Source organism: Cheilinus undulatus, linkage group 8, assembly GCF_018320785.1.
Source record: "Cheilinus undulatus linkage group 8, ASM1832078v1, whole genome shotgun sequence".
NCBI classification, from domain to species: Eukaryota; Metazoa; Chordata; class Actinopteri; order Labriformes; family Labridae; genus Cheilinus; species Cheilinus undulatus.
In genome coordinates, this window is record NC_054872.1 from 20,645,820 (window position 1) to 20,661,338 (window position 15,519).

The window sequence follows — 15,519 nt, forward strand, 5'->3', positions numbered from 1 at the left end:
TCTCAGGCTTAAAATCTTAGAACTGTCAAAAAGTGGATGTTGTTTGGTGCAATCACAATACCTGTTTTTAATGACAAGGTTTACTACAGAACCTCTGGAAGGACATGGAGTACTTTTTGAGGATCTGAGAGGGTTCTGGCAGCAGACTGCAACTGCTCTGTTAAAGGGGTGTCTGAGAGTTCCTCTGGCATTAGTTTCAGTTAATCCCAGAGCAAACTACCTGTTTCAAGACCACTGAACAATCAAAATACTCATTCAGTATTCAAGTCATTGAGATTGCAGGGGAATGAGTAGATTCTTCAACCTTTTGAGATGAGGTAGCTTCTTCACTTGGATGCAAAGTTTTCGATGACAAAGTCACCAACTAACATCATACATGTCTGATTAATGTCTGATTTAAATGGTCGATCGTGCAGCCAAAAACAAGAAGGTAGAGGCTAGACTGAATTATTAAGCAAAATAAATATTTGTATTGAAATTAGACATGTTTCTAGGTGAATAATATAAAATATGATTAATATATTTCGCACAGAATTAACTGAACTTAAATGCCATATGGTGTCAGCTCAACTTACCCCACACTGTAAGCCCGGATGAGTTGAACTTACTTAAAAAATTTGAGGAAACCAGTTGTCCTTAAAAAAATTTAACTAATGTATAATGAAAACTTTTGTGAATTTAACTTAAGTTTTTAAGTACAACAAATTAAATACCAAGGTGATTTAACTTTAAATCTCTTGCAAAGTCAATTGCTCCCTGTTGTTTTGGTTATCTATTTTGGTATGCAAAAACAACTGCATACCAAAAAGAACACACATTTGCCGAAAAACATCTTGATGATCTCAAGACTTTTGGGAAAATATTCTGTGGACTGATGAGACAAAAGTTGAACTTTTTGAAAGGTGTGCGTCATGTTGCATCTGTAGTAAAATTAATACAGCGTTTCATCAGAAGAATACCATACCAACAGTCAAACATGGTGGTGGTTGTGCGATGGTCTGGCTCTGCTTTGCTGCTTCAGGACCTGGATGACTTGCTGTAATTGATAAAACCATGAATTTTGCTCGCCACAAGAAAATCCTGAAGGGGAATATCCAGCTATCAGTTCCAAACCTCAAGCTTAAGCGCACTTAGCAGGACAGTAATCTGAATACACCAGCAAGTTAACCTCTGAATGGCTTAAAAAACATTTGAGATTTTGGAGTGGCCTTGTCAGAGTCTGGACTTCGACCTGATTGAGATGCTGTGGCCCCCCTTGCTTGCTGAATTAAGACAATTCTGCAAAGAAGAGTGGACCAAAATTCCTCCACAGTAATGCTAAAGACTCAAAGCCAGTGATTGTAAATGCTTGCTTGCAGTTGTTGCCACCAGGTTTAAGGGGCAAATACTTTTTTCACAAAGGGCCAGGAAGGTTTGGACGTTTTTCCCCCGAATAAATGAAATCATAATTTAAAATATCTTATTTCAAAATTTGTTTGATGATCTGAAAGGTGTGACGACTATGCCAAAAGAAAGGAACGGGGGGGGGGGTTTACTTCTTCACCTCACTGTAGTTATTTTCTTTGTGTGCTGTACTTCACTGAATGTGCTTTGAGGGGAAAAATAAATGCAATCATCCCATATTTAAAGCTGCAGATCATTTTATTGTATTTTTGAAAAATAGACATACTGTATATATAGACACTGATATATATTTGTTCTTTATCGGATATCAGTACATTTTTCATTTAATGGTAGAATCCACTGTTACATCAGGAGACACTTAAACTGGGAGACCATTTTCATCTGATGGCCAGAAATAAAGCAAAAAAAAAAAAAAAAAAGTTATGGACTTGGGATTGCAATAAAGAACTCAGTTTTGGTAAATGTAGAAATGAAAAAAAAATGCACAAATCACAGCATAAAGAACTACAAGTCAGCACGTTTATCGATCACTTAATAATGCTCCCACCGCACAGGAGGTTTGATCCATGACAGCTTGTTTTAACAGATTGATTTACTCATTTTTGCAGCTTAACAGTGGGTTTCTTTACAATTAATGTGCTGTTCTTAGAGCTACGAGTTTGCATTAAATCTGAGAATGGAAGTGACATCATAGAAAACTTATCATAAAATCTGACAAGAAAGGGAGAGGTTGTTGGAATAATGGTAAAAGGTCAACTTACATGAACATATAAAGCCAGCATAGCATTTCAACAGTGATGCCATTGTTAGTGCATGGATTTAAACAGGAGAAAGTGGAAGGTTCCTGCAGCATTAATGAACATGCTTGATGGCAGTTAGACAGTGACAACCGCTATCATACTTTTAACCAAACTACATAAGAAAATCTGCAGTGGTACAATTGATGTTGTTGTGTACAATAGATTAAAAAAAAAAAAAGAAATCATACATAAGCAAGAGCTGAAAGCGTCATTTAGATTGGCTTTATCACAATAATAAAACATATTTAATAGCAACAAAAATAATGGGTTCTAAAAAGCAGCAACACATGACCGTAGCAGCCTGTTGTGCTTGTAAGTTAAAGAGTAAAATGAGTATAAATCCCCTTTAAATAACCTCTGTTGGATATGACACCAGTATATGAAACCTTTTCAACTTTACTTGCCATGCTCTTTGCAGTTTCAGGTGTATCCAAAGCATGTGTGAAACCAGACAGGCTGAAAACAACAAGTGTCACGCTGTCAAAGACAATGCAGCTGATGGGATCTCACTGGAGAGCTGGTCGCACGCTCTTCCCTTGTTATGTAACATTTCTGTCACGTTGCTGCCTCTACTGATGCTCCCTTTAACCACATAGCACCTGCACTCATAGCAGCTGGATGAGGGCATTTTGATCAATTTGTTGCAAAAATACAAGCATGGACGGTATTTATCCTTTATGGATGCCTTATTTGTATCGACTTGAGGGTAACCCCTTGATTAAGTGACAGACTTTGCTGTTGTGCATGCTCTGTCTGCTTCAGTGTACCTCTCATCCATCTGTGCTGCCTCCCTATCGATCCTGTCTGAAAACTCACTGAAGGTCAGAAGCCTAATAAGGCAGGAGAAAATGTCAGTGTGAAATCCACCCTTTAATGTCTCTTCTAATCTGCTCTGATGGTCTGAATAGTTCAATATAAGTATCTCATAAGCCTCCAGTTTTCTTTCCCGTAAACAGAACTTAAATGACTCATTAATTGGCTAAAGCACATGTTAATATCGTGCTGTTTTGATTTACACCTCTCTCTGTGGTGATTTTCTGTCTGTACAAGGAGCACAAAGAGTACTTAGTACAGAGAAACACTTCCCCTGATGTTCTTCTGTTGAAATAATAGCTGTTGTGTCCACGGCTTCTTTTGATCATTTCTGTGAATGGGCGCCAATCAGCAATTACTTCAAATGGTGCATCTGCTGCCTCCCACCCCCAGGCACACACACAATCCTCTTTTCCCAAAGTGAGTCCTCTCAAAAGAAAACACATCTTAACTAAGATGTTGTTGTTCAGCTGCTGTGGTTTATTGATTTGTTTCTGCGGTTTGTTTCTGGGCATAAAGCTCAGAACCTGCATGTGCTTTGTTAAACTAAAATTGGATTTCATACTAGTGATGTTCAAACAAAGAAGTTAAACTTTGCACAGCTGTATTAGCTCAGCACAGATTAAACCTTAAAAATGAAGCTTTGATGTCAAGCACTGCAAACAAAAAAAAATTCAGTCATGTAAGCTGACCTTTCAAAATAAGAGAAAATGCACACAGATTGACATACACACACATGTTCACACCCACTCACAGTCTGCGCACATGTCAATCACACACACGTTTCTTCACTGTATGACTTCATGTTGGCGTCTGTCAGGTCTCTGACTTTGTGGTCGTTGGCTGGATGTTCTGCACTTTGGAAAGTGTGACTGGCACCTTTCCCTCTCCGGGAGTCGGCGCCCTCATTATGGGGGTACCTGGGACAAAAGTACTTCCTATACATGGGATGTTCATTCAAAACAGTGTGCAGAATAAAGAAACCCTGTATCTACTGTCTGAAATCTCCATCTTTTTGTGTCGCACTAAGGTCTGTATAATGTGAGGCCTTACCAACTGTTGCGTGCAGATCTGCCAACCTCTCCTTAAACTTCTGCTGCAGATAGAGCTCTTCTTTGGAGTAGCTTTTGGCAAAGGCAGACAGCAGGAGACCCACAGCCATGGAGGTGCCTCCCACACAGAACAGCACAGCGCCGGTCAGCTTACAAACATCCAGTGCACGGTTGAAGCTGACTGCATGGCTGTTCAAGAAAAAGGATTATTTTGTAGTTGTGTTTCATCAGTCTACTGTCAATATCAAGTTTGGATCTCATGTATGTGTTGTGTGTTGTGTTTTTGCTGAAGGAGCTATGCCTCCAAACCAATTAAAATAATTTTAATTTCAATGGCTGAAAATTATCTTGATGTCTGTAACAGAGCTCAATTTGCCCTTCATTTGGAACATGCTCTAGTTCTGGAAGTAAATACTGCAATCTATAGCCTCTGTTTACATTCTGTAAAATCCTTCTATCAGCATTTTTAATCAATGAACCAAACTAACCAACTACTCAGATACCCAAGTTGATAAAATATTTGATTCAGCTTAAAACCAGCATTTAAAAATGGAGGAAATGCGAAGAAACAGTACAGTGTGCATGTTTTCAAGGAATGATGTGTTCCACAATCCATTGCAATTCCAATAATTCATTGTGTCCAACCATATACATACCTCCTTTCTATTGTTGTGTTAAATTGTAAATAAAAACAGTGTGAGCGATTGTTTCATAGTATGACTGTACAGCCTGTGTTCACAGGTGCTATAATATTTATACGGTTACAGCAGAGACGTTGTGGGTACTGTAGTTATTTTACTATGTAGAGTGCCTATAAAAAGTATTCACCCCCTTGGATGTTTTACCCTTCTATTGATTTTATAATTCAATCATGGTGAATATCATTTTGCTCAATTTTTGATTAATTTAGCTTTTTTGTCAATGTGTCTCAAGTGATTGCAGTCTAAACACATCTGTTTCTGGAAGGTCCAGTAAATGGTTTATCAGGATTCCTGACTACCATTACATCATAAAGACAAAGGAACAATAAAAGCAACTCAGAGAAAAGGTTGTTGAAAAGTATAAGTTGGGATAGGTACATAAAAATTTCCAAGGCACTGAACATCCCCAGGAGTTTGGTTAAATCCATCATTAAGAAATGGAAGGAATATGGCACATGAGGCAAACTCAGATTAAATCTTGACCAGGGTATGCTAAAAGGCATGTGGGAGACTCCATGGTCAAGTGGAAGGAAGATATTTGGTCTGATGAGACCAATATTGTGCTTTTTGACCATCTGACAAGATGCTTTGTTTGGCAGACACCAAACACAGCACATACCAAAAACACAGCACCCCACTACAAAGTATGGTGGTGGCAGCATCATGCTGTGGGGATGCTCCTCAGCAGCTGGCTCTGGAAGGTTTGTAAAGGAGGAGGATAGAATTAATGTGAAAAAATACAGGAAAACCCTGGAGAACAATCTTGTTCAGACTGCAGGTAAACTACGGTTTTGGAACAAATTTATTTTCCAGCAAGACAATGACCCGTAGCATACAGCAAAAGCTACACAGAAATGGTTTTAAAGACAACAAGGTAAATGTTCTGGAGTGGCCGAGTCAAAGCCCAGACCTCAGAATTGAAAAGGGCTGCCTGTACCAGATTCCAATGCAACCTGACAGAGCTTGAGGAGTTTTGCACAGAAGAATGGAGTAAAACTGCAGTGTCCAGATACGCAAGCCTGACTGAGACCTATCCACACAGACTTGGAGCTGTGGTTGCAGCCAAAGGTGAATCTACTAAATACTGACTTTAAGAGGGTGAATATTCATACAATCACTTATTTTACATCACATATTTTTTTAACTGATGTTACTTTGTAGAAATCTGTTTTCATTTTGACATTAAAGATTTTTTTTGTCAAAAAAGCTAAATAATGTTGACAATGATTAATCTAAAAAATAAATTGAAGGGTAAAAAATTAAGGGGTGATCACTTTGTATAGGCACTGTAAAGCTATAGTGTTGTGTTGGCTAGTGTTTGTACCTGTCAACAAAAAGGAGATCATCCTCGCCAAATGCTTCAATCCTCGCTGGAGTGCCATAACCCACCAACACAACAATGAGGCCCACTACCAAGATCAGAGTGCCGAACGCGAGACAGACCTGCAGGAGGGTGGTAAAGGTTATAAAATTTAAAAACCAACTATATTAACTCAGCTCATAAATTTTTGGAATGACAATGTGTTTCCAGACAGCATCAGGAGAAAAGCTGAAGGTTAACTTTACCTTCCAGAGTAAAGAGCTCCACCTGCTCGGTGATCTCTGAATCTGAAAATCTTCATCACGTTCCCAGATTGAGGCTGTGCATTCCTCATAGAACTGGTGAAGAAATCAGGAGAGATAATGAGACAAATTAGGACTTCTAAACTACAGTTTTAAACAGTCCATTTAAAATGAGACTATGTGGAGGAAAACTTTGTGATAGTAAATATAGTAGTCCTCATGGGCTAAAACCTATCAAGCCTAATTTTACTATTTTCAAGGAATGACAGCAAAAAGTTTTTCTGTAACTTTTTTTTTTTTTTTTTAACAAAATCCATTTCAACTTGTTAAAAGAAGTTTTACACTTTTTGAATTTTTGGTTAGTATGCCTTATACATGAGATTTTTTCTGATATTTAAGTTTTTAAAAGACATTTTTGAATAGTTACAAGCATTTATTGATGAATGGTCACAGACTGGTATATGTCAAAGTGCAGCAAGAAAAAATATGCATACGTTTTAGTAATGTTTGGGCCAAAAACTGAGGGAAAGTAAGGCATGTAATGGTGAGTAAGCCTGCCTGAGGGCACCAACAGATGGGAAGGAGGACTGACACTCCTGAAAGTGCTCTGGATGTCTGGATCGTGGACTGTAGAAAGAATCGGACAAACCCTGTGTGACATCAGCCGTCTACTTACAATAGGCGGACTCAAACTGCTTTGGAAGCCAATCTGCTGTGGCTTCCTACATCTGTCCAGGAACAGGCGAGGCCTCTGTGGCCCATAAGAATTAAAAAGTTCTACTGTCAAAACTCAACAGCTTTAATTGTTTCATGGACAAAACCCGGAGGAAACAGGTACACATTGCTGGCATCAGGTCAAAATCTCGTACCTCTATTTTTATAAAATGCTAACTATGACCTCTTACTTTTCACTGAAATGTGGGGATTTTTGAGATACGAGGTTTTTGCCCACTGCCAGCAATATGTTTATTATACCAAAAGAGGTTTGTACAAACTATTTAAGTAGAGTTTTGCAATGATCTTAGTTACAGTCAATCTAATTTTGACACCCTCAGAGCAGACAGAGCCTAGCGCCCCCCATGAGATCTTAGGCGCCCTCCAGGTTAGGAACCAATGACCAAGGGTACTGTCCAAGCGGGTAGTAGGGTTATGCCAAGCCCCTTGTCATGCGACAGATATCCCAAGGCCCCCCAAAACCACTGGCACTCACCAGCCTATCACCAGGGGTGATAGGCCCAGACAAAAGAAACGCCATTGAGCTTGACCTTGACCGCCAAGCAACATGTATGTGTTGACATGTGTCAAACTTGACTTGGGCCGCCTCCCTTAGCATCATGCCTAAAACATATGCTTATGACTGTATAGCAGCAAATGATTGCAGTCTTCCTTATGGGGCAATCAGACTGCCTCTAATTTGCTTCTATATAAAGCTTATGTATAAGCTATCAGCCACTCCTGTAGTAAAGCCTGGTAGCCATTTTCATTCCACCATCTGTACAGTTTCCCCTCTTTTTTTGCAATTTATGCCCCATAGCCATATCTGCATGAAATACCTTCTTTTAATAATGAAATAAGCAGAATTTGTAATTTTCTTAAATTTTATTTACTATGGATCATTTTTGATCCGCCAAGACAACAAACACTATAAATTTTGAAAAACCACCCATAATTCATGGTCATATTATAAAGGGGATTTGCAAAGGGCATGGAAGGAAACATCCATATTATTTTTTTGGCATATTTCTATTTCATATTTATGTGCAACACCTTTTGAAAACAGGTCAAATTCTCACAAGGGCATTAAGATTAATAATTAAACAAGGGAACATATAAACTTGACGTCTGTGTTGTACCTGGTGTAGGTAAGAACGGACTCCATACTGCTGGCAGTTCCCGCCGGCCTGAGCTTGCTCTCCGTAGTCTGACCCACAGATCTCTGTGCAGGAAGTCATCCTTCACATCTGTCTACCTGCACACACAGGCACACACAAAACCCATAAAAAATATATTAAAGCATGAATGTACAACTACACACCTACTGTGAGGAACCACCTACGCAATTCTTCCCTACATTTACACATTCATACAGCAGCTTGTACCCTAACACAGAACTGGAGTTATATAACATTGTTCTGAGGGGATGGCTGCCTCAGTACATTGAGATTAATGATGCGTTCTCTCTGTCTGCCATTATGAAATAAGCTGTGAAATATTATATCTGTCCTCCTCCATGGAGTCAGTATTAGATCAGAGAGTGCTGCTGATATGTATATTCTCTGTTTGCTCATTTTGCTGCATGCAAAACTAAAATAAAAACACCAGTTTTCTTGTGCTTTACATCAAGATAAAGTGGTGTTTATGCAGTATGTTTCCTGTTTAAAAGGCCATGTTGGAAAATAAACAGCAAGGACATACAAGGTAAAGTTTCCCATGCTTCTTGTTGAATAGGCAAGGTAATGTATCTGGTTGCTTGGCCTCAACAAGAAAGCTATGGTTTGTTGCTGTCACATTTGGACTTGTTAAAGATTTGAATATGAATGTTTACAATGGATCTGTCACAGGCAGGAGAAGTGATATTACAACCATAAAACATATGTGGTTTTCTACTGAGAGTGTTTGACTAAGACTGATTCATTGAGTCCCTGTGACCCTGAAAGGGACAAGCTGGATGGATGGATGGATGGATGGATGATTTATTAAAGATAATCATTTGTAACAGCTGTCTTCACATCAGGCATTATATAGTTTCTTTATTCTAGTATGTCATTGGTCTATGAGTTCAGGGAGTTTCTCCTGCATAATAACAAGGAGTAACATTTTTTCAAAGAAAACAGCAGCTTCATTTTACACACACTCTAAATTCCCCAAGCGTCAGTATAAGATCAAGAAGCGTTTTACAGCTTGGTGCCTTGGTACAAACATGCATAACTTTCATGATCTGTCAGTCTGCACTAAATCTGCATTTTTATCACAACAACAGTTCCAGACTAGAGTACACAGGTGGGGCAGACAGTGACTCCCATTATAGCAATATTTCTAGTAGATGACAAAAGAAATAAAAAAGTGAATAAGTACTCCTTTGAAATATAAATATGATGTATGCTGTGGTCTCACACAAAAACATCCTGACATTAAATTTTCCAGAGTAAAGAACTTCTTGTTCCAGTATGACTCACTGCACTTAATCTGAAACAAAACCAGAGGCTGTAAGGGCTCCCTGGACCATTAAGAGAGGTTTTCAAAGCATTAGTTTTTAAAGTGGCGGTTTCTAAAGAGTAAAGAGTAGTCCAGAAATTAAGTTCACCTATACTTTGGGGGAATAAATCTGAGCTTTTTTCAGTGAATAACTTTTTTGTGTGAACTTAATAGGGGACATGTGATTTAATCATATGCAGGTAGGTAAGCAGTCTTAGTAAAGAGCGGTTTTATAATGCATTAATTCCAGGAGGCCAGAGCACAAAAAAGCATCATCAGAAGGCTATTGTTGCAGTTCTGATTTTTCTCTTTTCCAGTATAGACCAGTCAGAAAATATTTACCATGCTCATGTTTGGTAGCATTTTTTCAGCACAACCTCAACTTTATGAAACAAGAACTATTGTTTTAACAGCAACTTACTGTATTAGATGTAGGACCTCCAAAAACACACAAAAATAAATAAAAGAATGACTGTTTTTTTTATGTGACTTAGAAAATATAACCAGATATGATGATGGTGTCATTTTAAGAGTTGAAAATTTAGAAAATGTTGTAAACTTACAAATAAAAGTAGTGAAGTTACACATGACAAGCTGAAAATGTTTTTTATTTCTTTTTTACAAGAATACATATAAAAATACAACTATATACATATGTGAGATTTTTTTTTTCTATATTTACCTGTAAAATATTTCATGAACACAATTACATGGACTGCATTTTTCACAGTATGAATGATGGCAGTTAGTAACAAAAAAAAAAACAAGAGTTTTGTTTTAATATTATTAAAAAGATGACCGTGCCAGTCTTGTACAGCTCAGTTATATCTCTAGTTATTTTGACAGCCATCACTACACATGCAGTCATATCTTTTGATACTTGTCAAGTCAAGTCAAGTCAGCTCTGATCCAAAATCATAGTTGTTCCATAAAATGCCTCAGTCACAGCTGACCAATGCTGTGGAGGAGATAAATCACAGCAAGTAACCTTTATCCTTTGACCTCTGATTTTCGGTTTGACCCCGTCACTGAACAGCTCAAATTGAAACCAGAGACATGCTGAGATAAGGTTTTCAAAATGTAAATGCTTTAAGGGATCCTTTGGGAATGACCTGCCTGAGGAGATAACGCTCACAGATTCAGTAACATCACTGCTTAAAACTCACTTTTACAGAATGGCTTTCATGTGATGTCTCCTTTAATTTTTTTAAGCACTCTTATTTAATTTGCTGTTCTCACTCTATTTATCTCTGTCATATTCTTCTGTTTCTGTCTTAACATCTTCTGTTTTTAATACATTTACTTGTTCCATCTCTTTTTATCTGTTTTAAATCATTTTATCTTTGTTTTATTTCTAATGATGTGACGTGATGTTGTCTTCAATAGTGTCTACTTGTTTTTTTAATAGTCATATCATATAATATTGTCTTGTCCTAGATATTTCGTTTTTAATTCAGTTGGCTTTATTGTTATGTAAAACATCTGTTTTTTTCACCAAAGCAGTTTTATAATAAGAAAAATACAATTAACAAATATAATAATAAAATTAACAATAATAATGATAACAACAACAACAACAACAATAATAATAATTATAATAATAATCATAATAATAATAAATAAATAAATAAATATAGAAATTATGTTTTTTCTTATATGAACCAGGTCATGCTGGTGAATTGTTTTTGTTTGCTGGTGACAAAAGGAGAGGACTTGTCTCTGATGTCCTTGTAGAAAGGACATGTGGTTTGAAAGAGCAGTTCTGTTTCCACCTCCTGTTGGCTACAGTGGGTGCACAGTCTTTAGGGATCTTTGTCTATGGCATCCTCTCTCGATGGCCAGGTTGTGCTCACTGAGTCTGTACATGCTCAAACATTTCCTCAGCTGTGGATCAGTTGCAGCGCTTAAGAATTTGACAACTGCATGTTTCCTAGTAAGGGACAAATATCTCTCCAGTTTGCCTTGTTTTTTGGTTGATTCTTGCATTGAGTTAAATAGTTTTCTTTTTGTTTTGGTTTTGTGTCTGAGGACTCTCGAGTTGAACAGAGTCTCTCTACCAGCTGTCTGGAGGTCAGGATTTAGTTATGAAGTTTTTCAGGCTTGCTTTCTTTTACATGATTATGACATTTCACTGCTTTCTTTTGTATTTTAATAAGTAAAGGATATCTTCCTAGTTTGACCATGCTGACATTTTTAATGTTTTTCATTCCATTTGATATTTTGATGAACTTTCAAGATGGTTTGTGTCATGTCCATTCCTTTCAATTGTGTTAATTTTTGTAGACTTTTGCGCCCCAGTTTATTCTGGCTTTTTGTGTGATGATGTGTATTTTCTTAATACCTGAGTTCATGCCGTCAATAAGTCTGTTAAAGCACTTCCCATTTTTTAAAAGTGCTATACAAGTAAAAGTCAAGTCAGTAGGACCAATCCACAGAGTTTGTCATCTTGTAGTTGTTCTGATTATATGTTGCTCTTTTTGAAACAAAAACAGAGGACAGTGCACTTTTATTACCAGGGTTTCAGTCAGGTGCATTAAATAAGTGAGCTAAGTGACACACAGCATTAGGATGAGACACACTGTTCCCTGTACCTCATGTTAAGTCAATTACAGCTTAATTTGTTCCTGCTGAGGACTCTCATGAACATCTGTGTCTGCCCAGATGTTAATAAGTCGGTCTGTACCCTGATCTGCATTTATTAAAAATGCTAAAAACATGAATATTCATCATCCAGGAAGGCAGATTTTAAAAATGTGTAAAATAGAACAATATAGGCAATCTTTGATGTAAACATCAATACTTTTAAAGTGAGAGAGGCCTCACTGAGGCCTAATTTGTCAACTTTTTTGCACTGTATCCCAAAAATGGTAGTTTTAACATAACATACATAATTTATCATTATCATTCTTCTTCTTCTTCTTCTTCTTATCATTATTATTATTATATTACAACTTAAAATTATAACACCAGTAAGTGCATACAAACAAACTTGTGCAGGAAAACAAACAATCAGATGGTCAAAAACACAGTGTTGTTGATTCACAAAATTATAGTAATAAACAGAAAAAGTAGAGAAAGAAAAACAATGAGGAAAAAATAAGTACAGGAACAAGACGAAACAGTGTATCAACAAAATGATCTCTAATGGGACATATGGGTTAATTAAATATTTAGTGGGCATTTCATAATGTGTGTTTTTTTTTTTTTTTTTTTGGTATTTTTCATTCTTAAGGGTCATATAGATTTCCCTGTAAAGATTCTCAAATGTACATTTTTTTTTTTGTAATTGTTGTACTGATACTAAATTCCAAGTCTGTGCTTCTGCATACATTCCTGGCATTAACTCAACTATGTTGTTGTATTATGACTGAGATCATTAATTTTCAAAATGAGAAAAATTTCCATTAAGAGGCTTTCATTGTTCTTAACCTGCTCTGGTCCTATAAGGCATTCAGAAGTGAAGAAATAGACACACAACAACTCTATCCTTGGACTAAAAGGCTAGATATTTTTCATGTTTTCAGCTACTTTGGATCAAATGAAATGAAAACATGATAAGTACTAAGTTTAGATTCGCTAAAGGCTTGCTGATTTGCATTATGCCCCTTTAAAGATCGTTTATATCTCTATCCAGGTGCATCTTCTGGCATTATGCATTTTTCCTCATTTAAAGCACATTAAACCAGCAGAGAACAAATTCAAACATGTCCCCAGATCTTGATCTATCAGTATCCAAGCCGCACAATAAGATTTCTAAAATTAAAGTCATAGTAATATGTTCTTAAGTTGAGGCTCTAAAAGAATGAAGTGTGATGAGGTTCCCTCCAACATGTCCTTTGAGCTGCTGAGCCTGGAGCTGTCCGTGGTGCTGAGCGCCATTATTACATCCAGCCCTCAGCCCCAGCAGGAAAACACACAGACGTAATCTGTGACGCCAGGCTGATAACAGACCTCATCCATCCGTCCTCCCAACCCCCCATGAGACTCACACAGACACAAATACACAACTTAAAAACGCTTGAAACACTTCCATTAAACAAGGTATTTTGACGTCTTCTCCAACTGGAAATGTTACTCTCTTAAAATGTCATTAGAAGGCACGAGCTTACGGTGAAAGTTTTGTCTCACTGGATTAGGATATCAAACCCCTAGGCGTTTCTAATTAACACTAACACGCGCAGAATTGTGAGCAAGGCTGCACTGCAAAGTTTAAAACAACATTTTAGACAGATTTTCCCCAACATGAGAGAGAGCTTCATCCAGATGTGCAAAATGATATCGCGTGCAAACATGACCCCGCTGGTGGTTTACAAGCAGGAAATATGATTTCTCCGATATATTTTGCACAAACCAAACAATCCAGCAACCATATGACCTTCTGCAACGCCAGAAATATTCCTAAATGTGATTAAAATCGTCATTTACCTGTCATTACCAGCTCGGAGAGTGATCACTCGCTGCTGTTCCCTCAGCCGGGTCCCATCACTCTACGGTCACCTCTCTCTCTCTCTCTCTCTCTCTCTCTCGCTCCATCGATGATTCAGATTTTCACGCGTCTTACTGCGCAGGCGTAACTTCCATGACAATATATGATTCAATGGCGAATATAAATAACCAGGGAAGAGGATTGGAAGGGTACCTGCACGGAGACGTCCATTCAAGACTGAACATTCACGTTTAGATGGATTCATAGATGAATGAAATCATAGATAGATAGATAGATAGATAGATAGATAGATAGATGCTGTTATCTGTGTTGTAGTGAACACGTGTGTCAATATGTGATCAATTCTTACTCAGAATTATGTATTACTCAAAGAAAGTGAAATTAAAGTTAGAGGAGAAATAAGCGAGGGTGAACAATAAGCCTCTGACTCATGCATCAAATCCACAGTATAGGTGAAGTGGGATCAAACAAAAAAATGTCCACATGTGCAGGGTTACAAGAATTCCAGTCACATTCCAGGATGCTCTATTTTTAGCATCGTCAATGACGTACACTGTTGAAGGAAGTGTTAGTCACCCTCTTACTGCTCCTCATGGAGCACGAAGGAATGACCTACAGAGACACGCCATATCACGACTCAAATATGAAACACTGTTCAATAAAGAAAAGAGCGTACTGCTCATCTTATCCATGCTCCTTTATCTTCCACAAGTTCTGTCAGTAGTCAGGCCTTCAATCAGACACACTTTTAATTAAACTACCACCTTCTCTCTTGAATTCACTTTCTTTGAAAGAGGGTAGCCATAGCCTACATGATCCAAACCATGGTAGCTTACCAAAATTCTGACTTGGAATAAGCTCCAGGGACAGTCAATCTGACAACATTAGCACCATCAACACAGTTCCAAGTTTTAATTTCTGGTCACATCTGAACTCTTCTGTTTTACCCCTATCTGCTTGATTTCTCTGTATCTGCTCTGCTCTACACATCTGCACCATTAGAATTAGGGTTGTCCTTGAATATGTCTTCAAAGAACGTGAATATCTTTCAATCAGGAGATACTTGGAAAGACTTTAAAAATGTATTTTTAAAATTTTGATGAAAGAGAAATGTGCAATGTCTTTGGTGATTAGACTCCATCATAATGACTTTGTGTACTTGAAGGGGCAGTGAGGTTGAGTATACCCCACTATGTAGTCTAAACACTAGTCCTGGTTTGGATGAGGGATGCAGGATCATATGAGGAGTAAAACTTTGAAAAACTGGACCAGGGCACCAATGAGATGGCTTGGAGGAGGAGACCGAGGTATGCAGGATGCAATAAGCCAAAGACATATCAGCATCTGGACTAGATGTGGATGAACTCAATGGAGGTGGCTGGGGTGGAGGAGGGTTGCAATGTCTACACTGAAATGACAGATTGATTATGAAAGAGAGGATGACAGATTTAAAATATGACTGGTGCATGATGACAGTCGAATGAGGTTTGTCAGATCTGATTAGCTTAGTACTTAAGAGAGTGAACATCCATAATCAGCTGATC

General features: G+C 37.7%; 1 protein-coding gene across 1 annotated transcript; it reads right to left on the reverse strand.

Annotated features, from left to right (window-relative positions):
- Positions 1–1,644: 1,644 nt before the first annotated feature.
- On the reverse strand, positions 1,645–14,010 carry nrsn1 (neurensin 1). The gene is made up of 6 exons (XM_041794045.1): positions 13,954–14,010; positions 8,187–8,302; positions 6,337–6,429; positions 6,095–6,213; positions 4,071–4,258; positions 1,645–3,937 (listed from the first exon to the last, which is right to left on the reverse strand). The coding sequence occupies exons 2-6, from the start codon at positions 8,283–8,285 to the stop codon at positions 3,834–3,836; spliced, it is 603 nt and encodes a 200-aa protein (XP_041649979.1). The 5' UTR covers positions 8,286–8,302; positions 13,954–14,010; the 3' UTR covers positions 1,645–3,833.
- Positions 14,011–15,519: the final 1,509 nt, after the last annotated feature.

Excerpts from the sequence above, each read along its gene's own strand:
- nrsn1 (XM_041794045.1), bottom strand. The coding sequence starts at position 8,285 with ATGACTTCCTGCACAGAGATCTGTGGGTCAGACTACGGAGAGCAAGCT. Across the intron at positions 6,214-6,336 it reads GGAGCTCTTTACTCTGGAAG|GTCTGTCTCGCGTTCGGCAC; the intron begins GTAAAGTTAACC and ends ACCCTCCTGCAG. Across the intron at positions 4,259-6,094 it reads GATCTCCTTTTTGTTGACAG|CCATGCAGTCAGCTTCAACC; the intron begins GTACAAACACTA and ends TTTCTTGAACAG.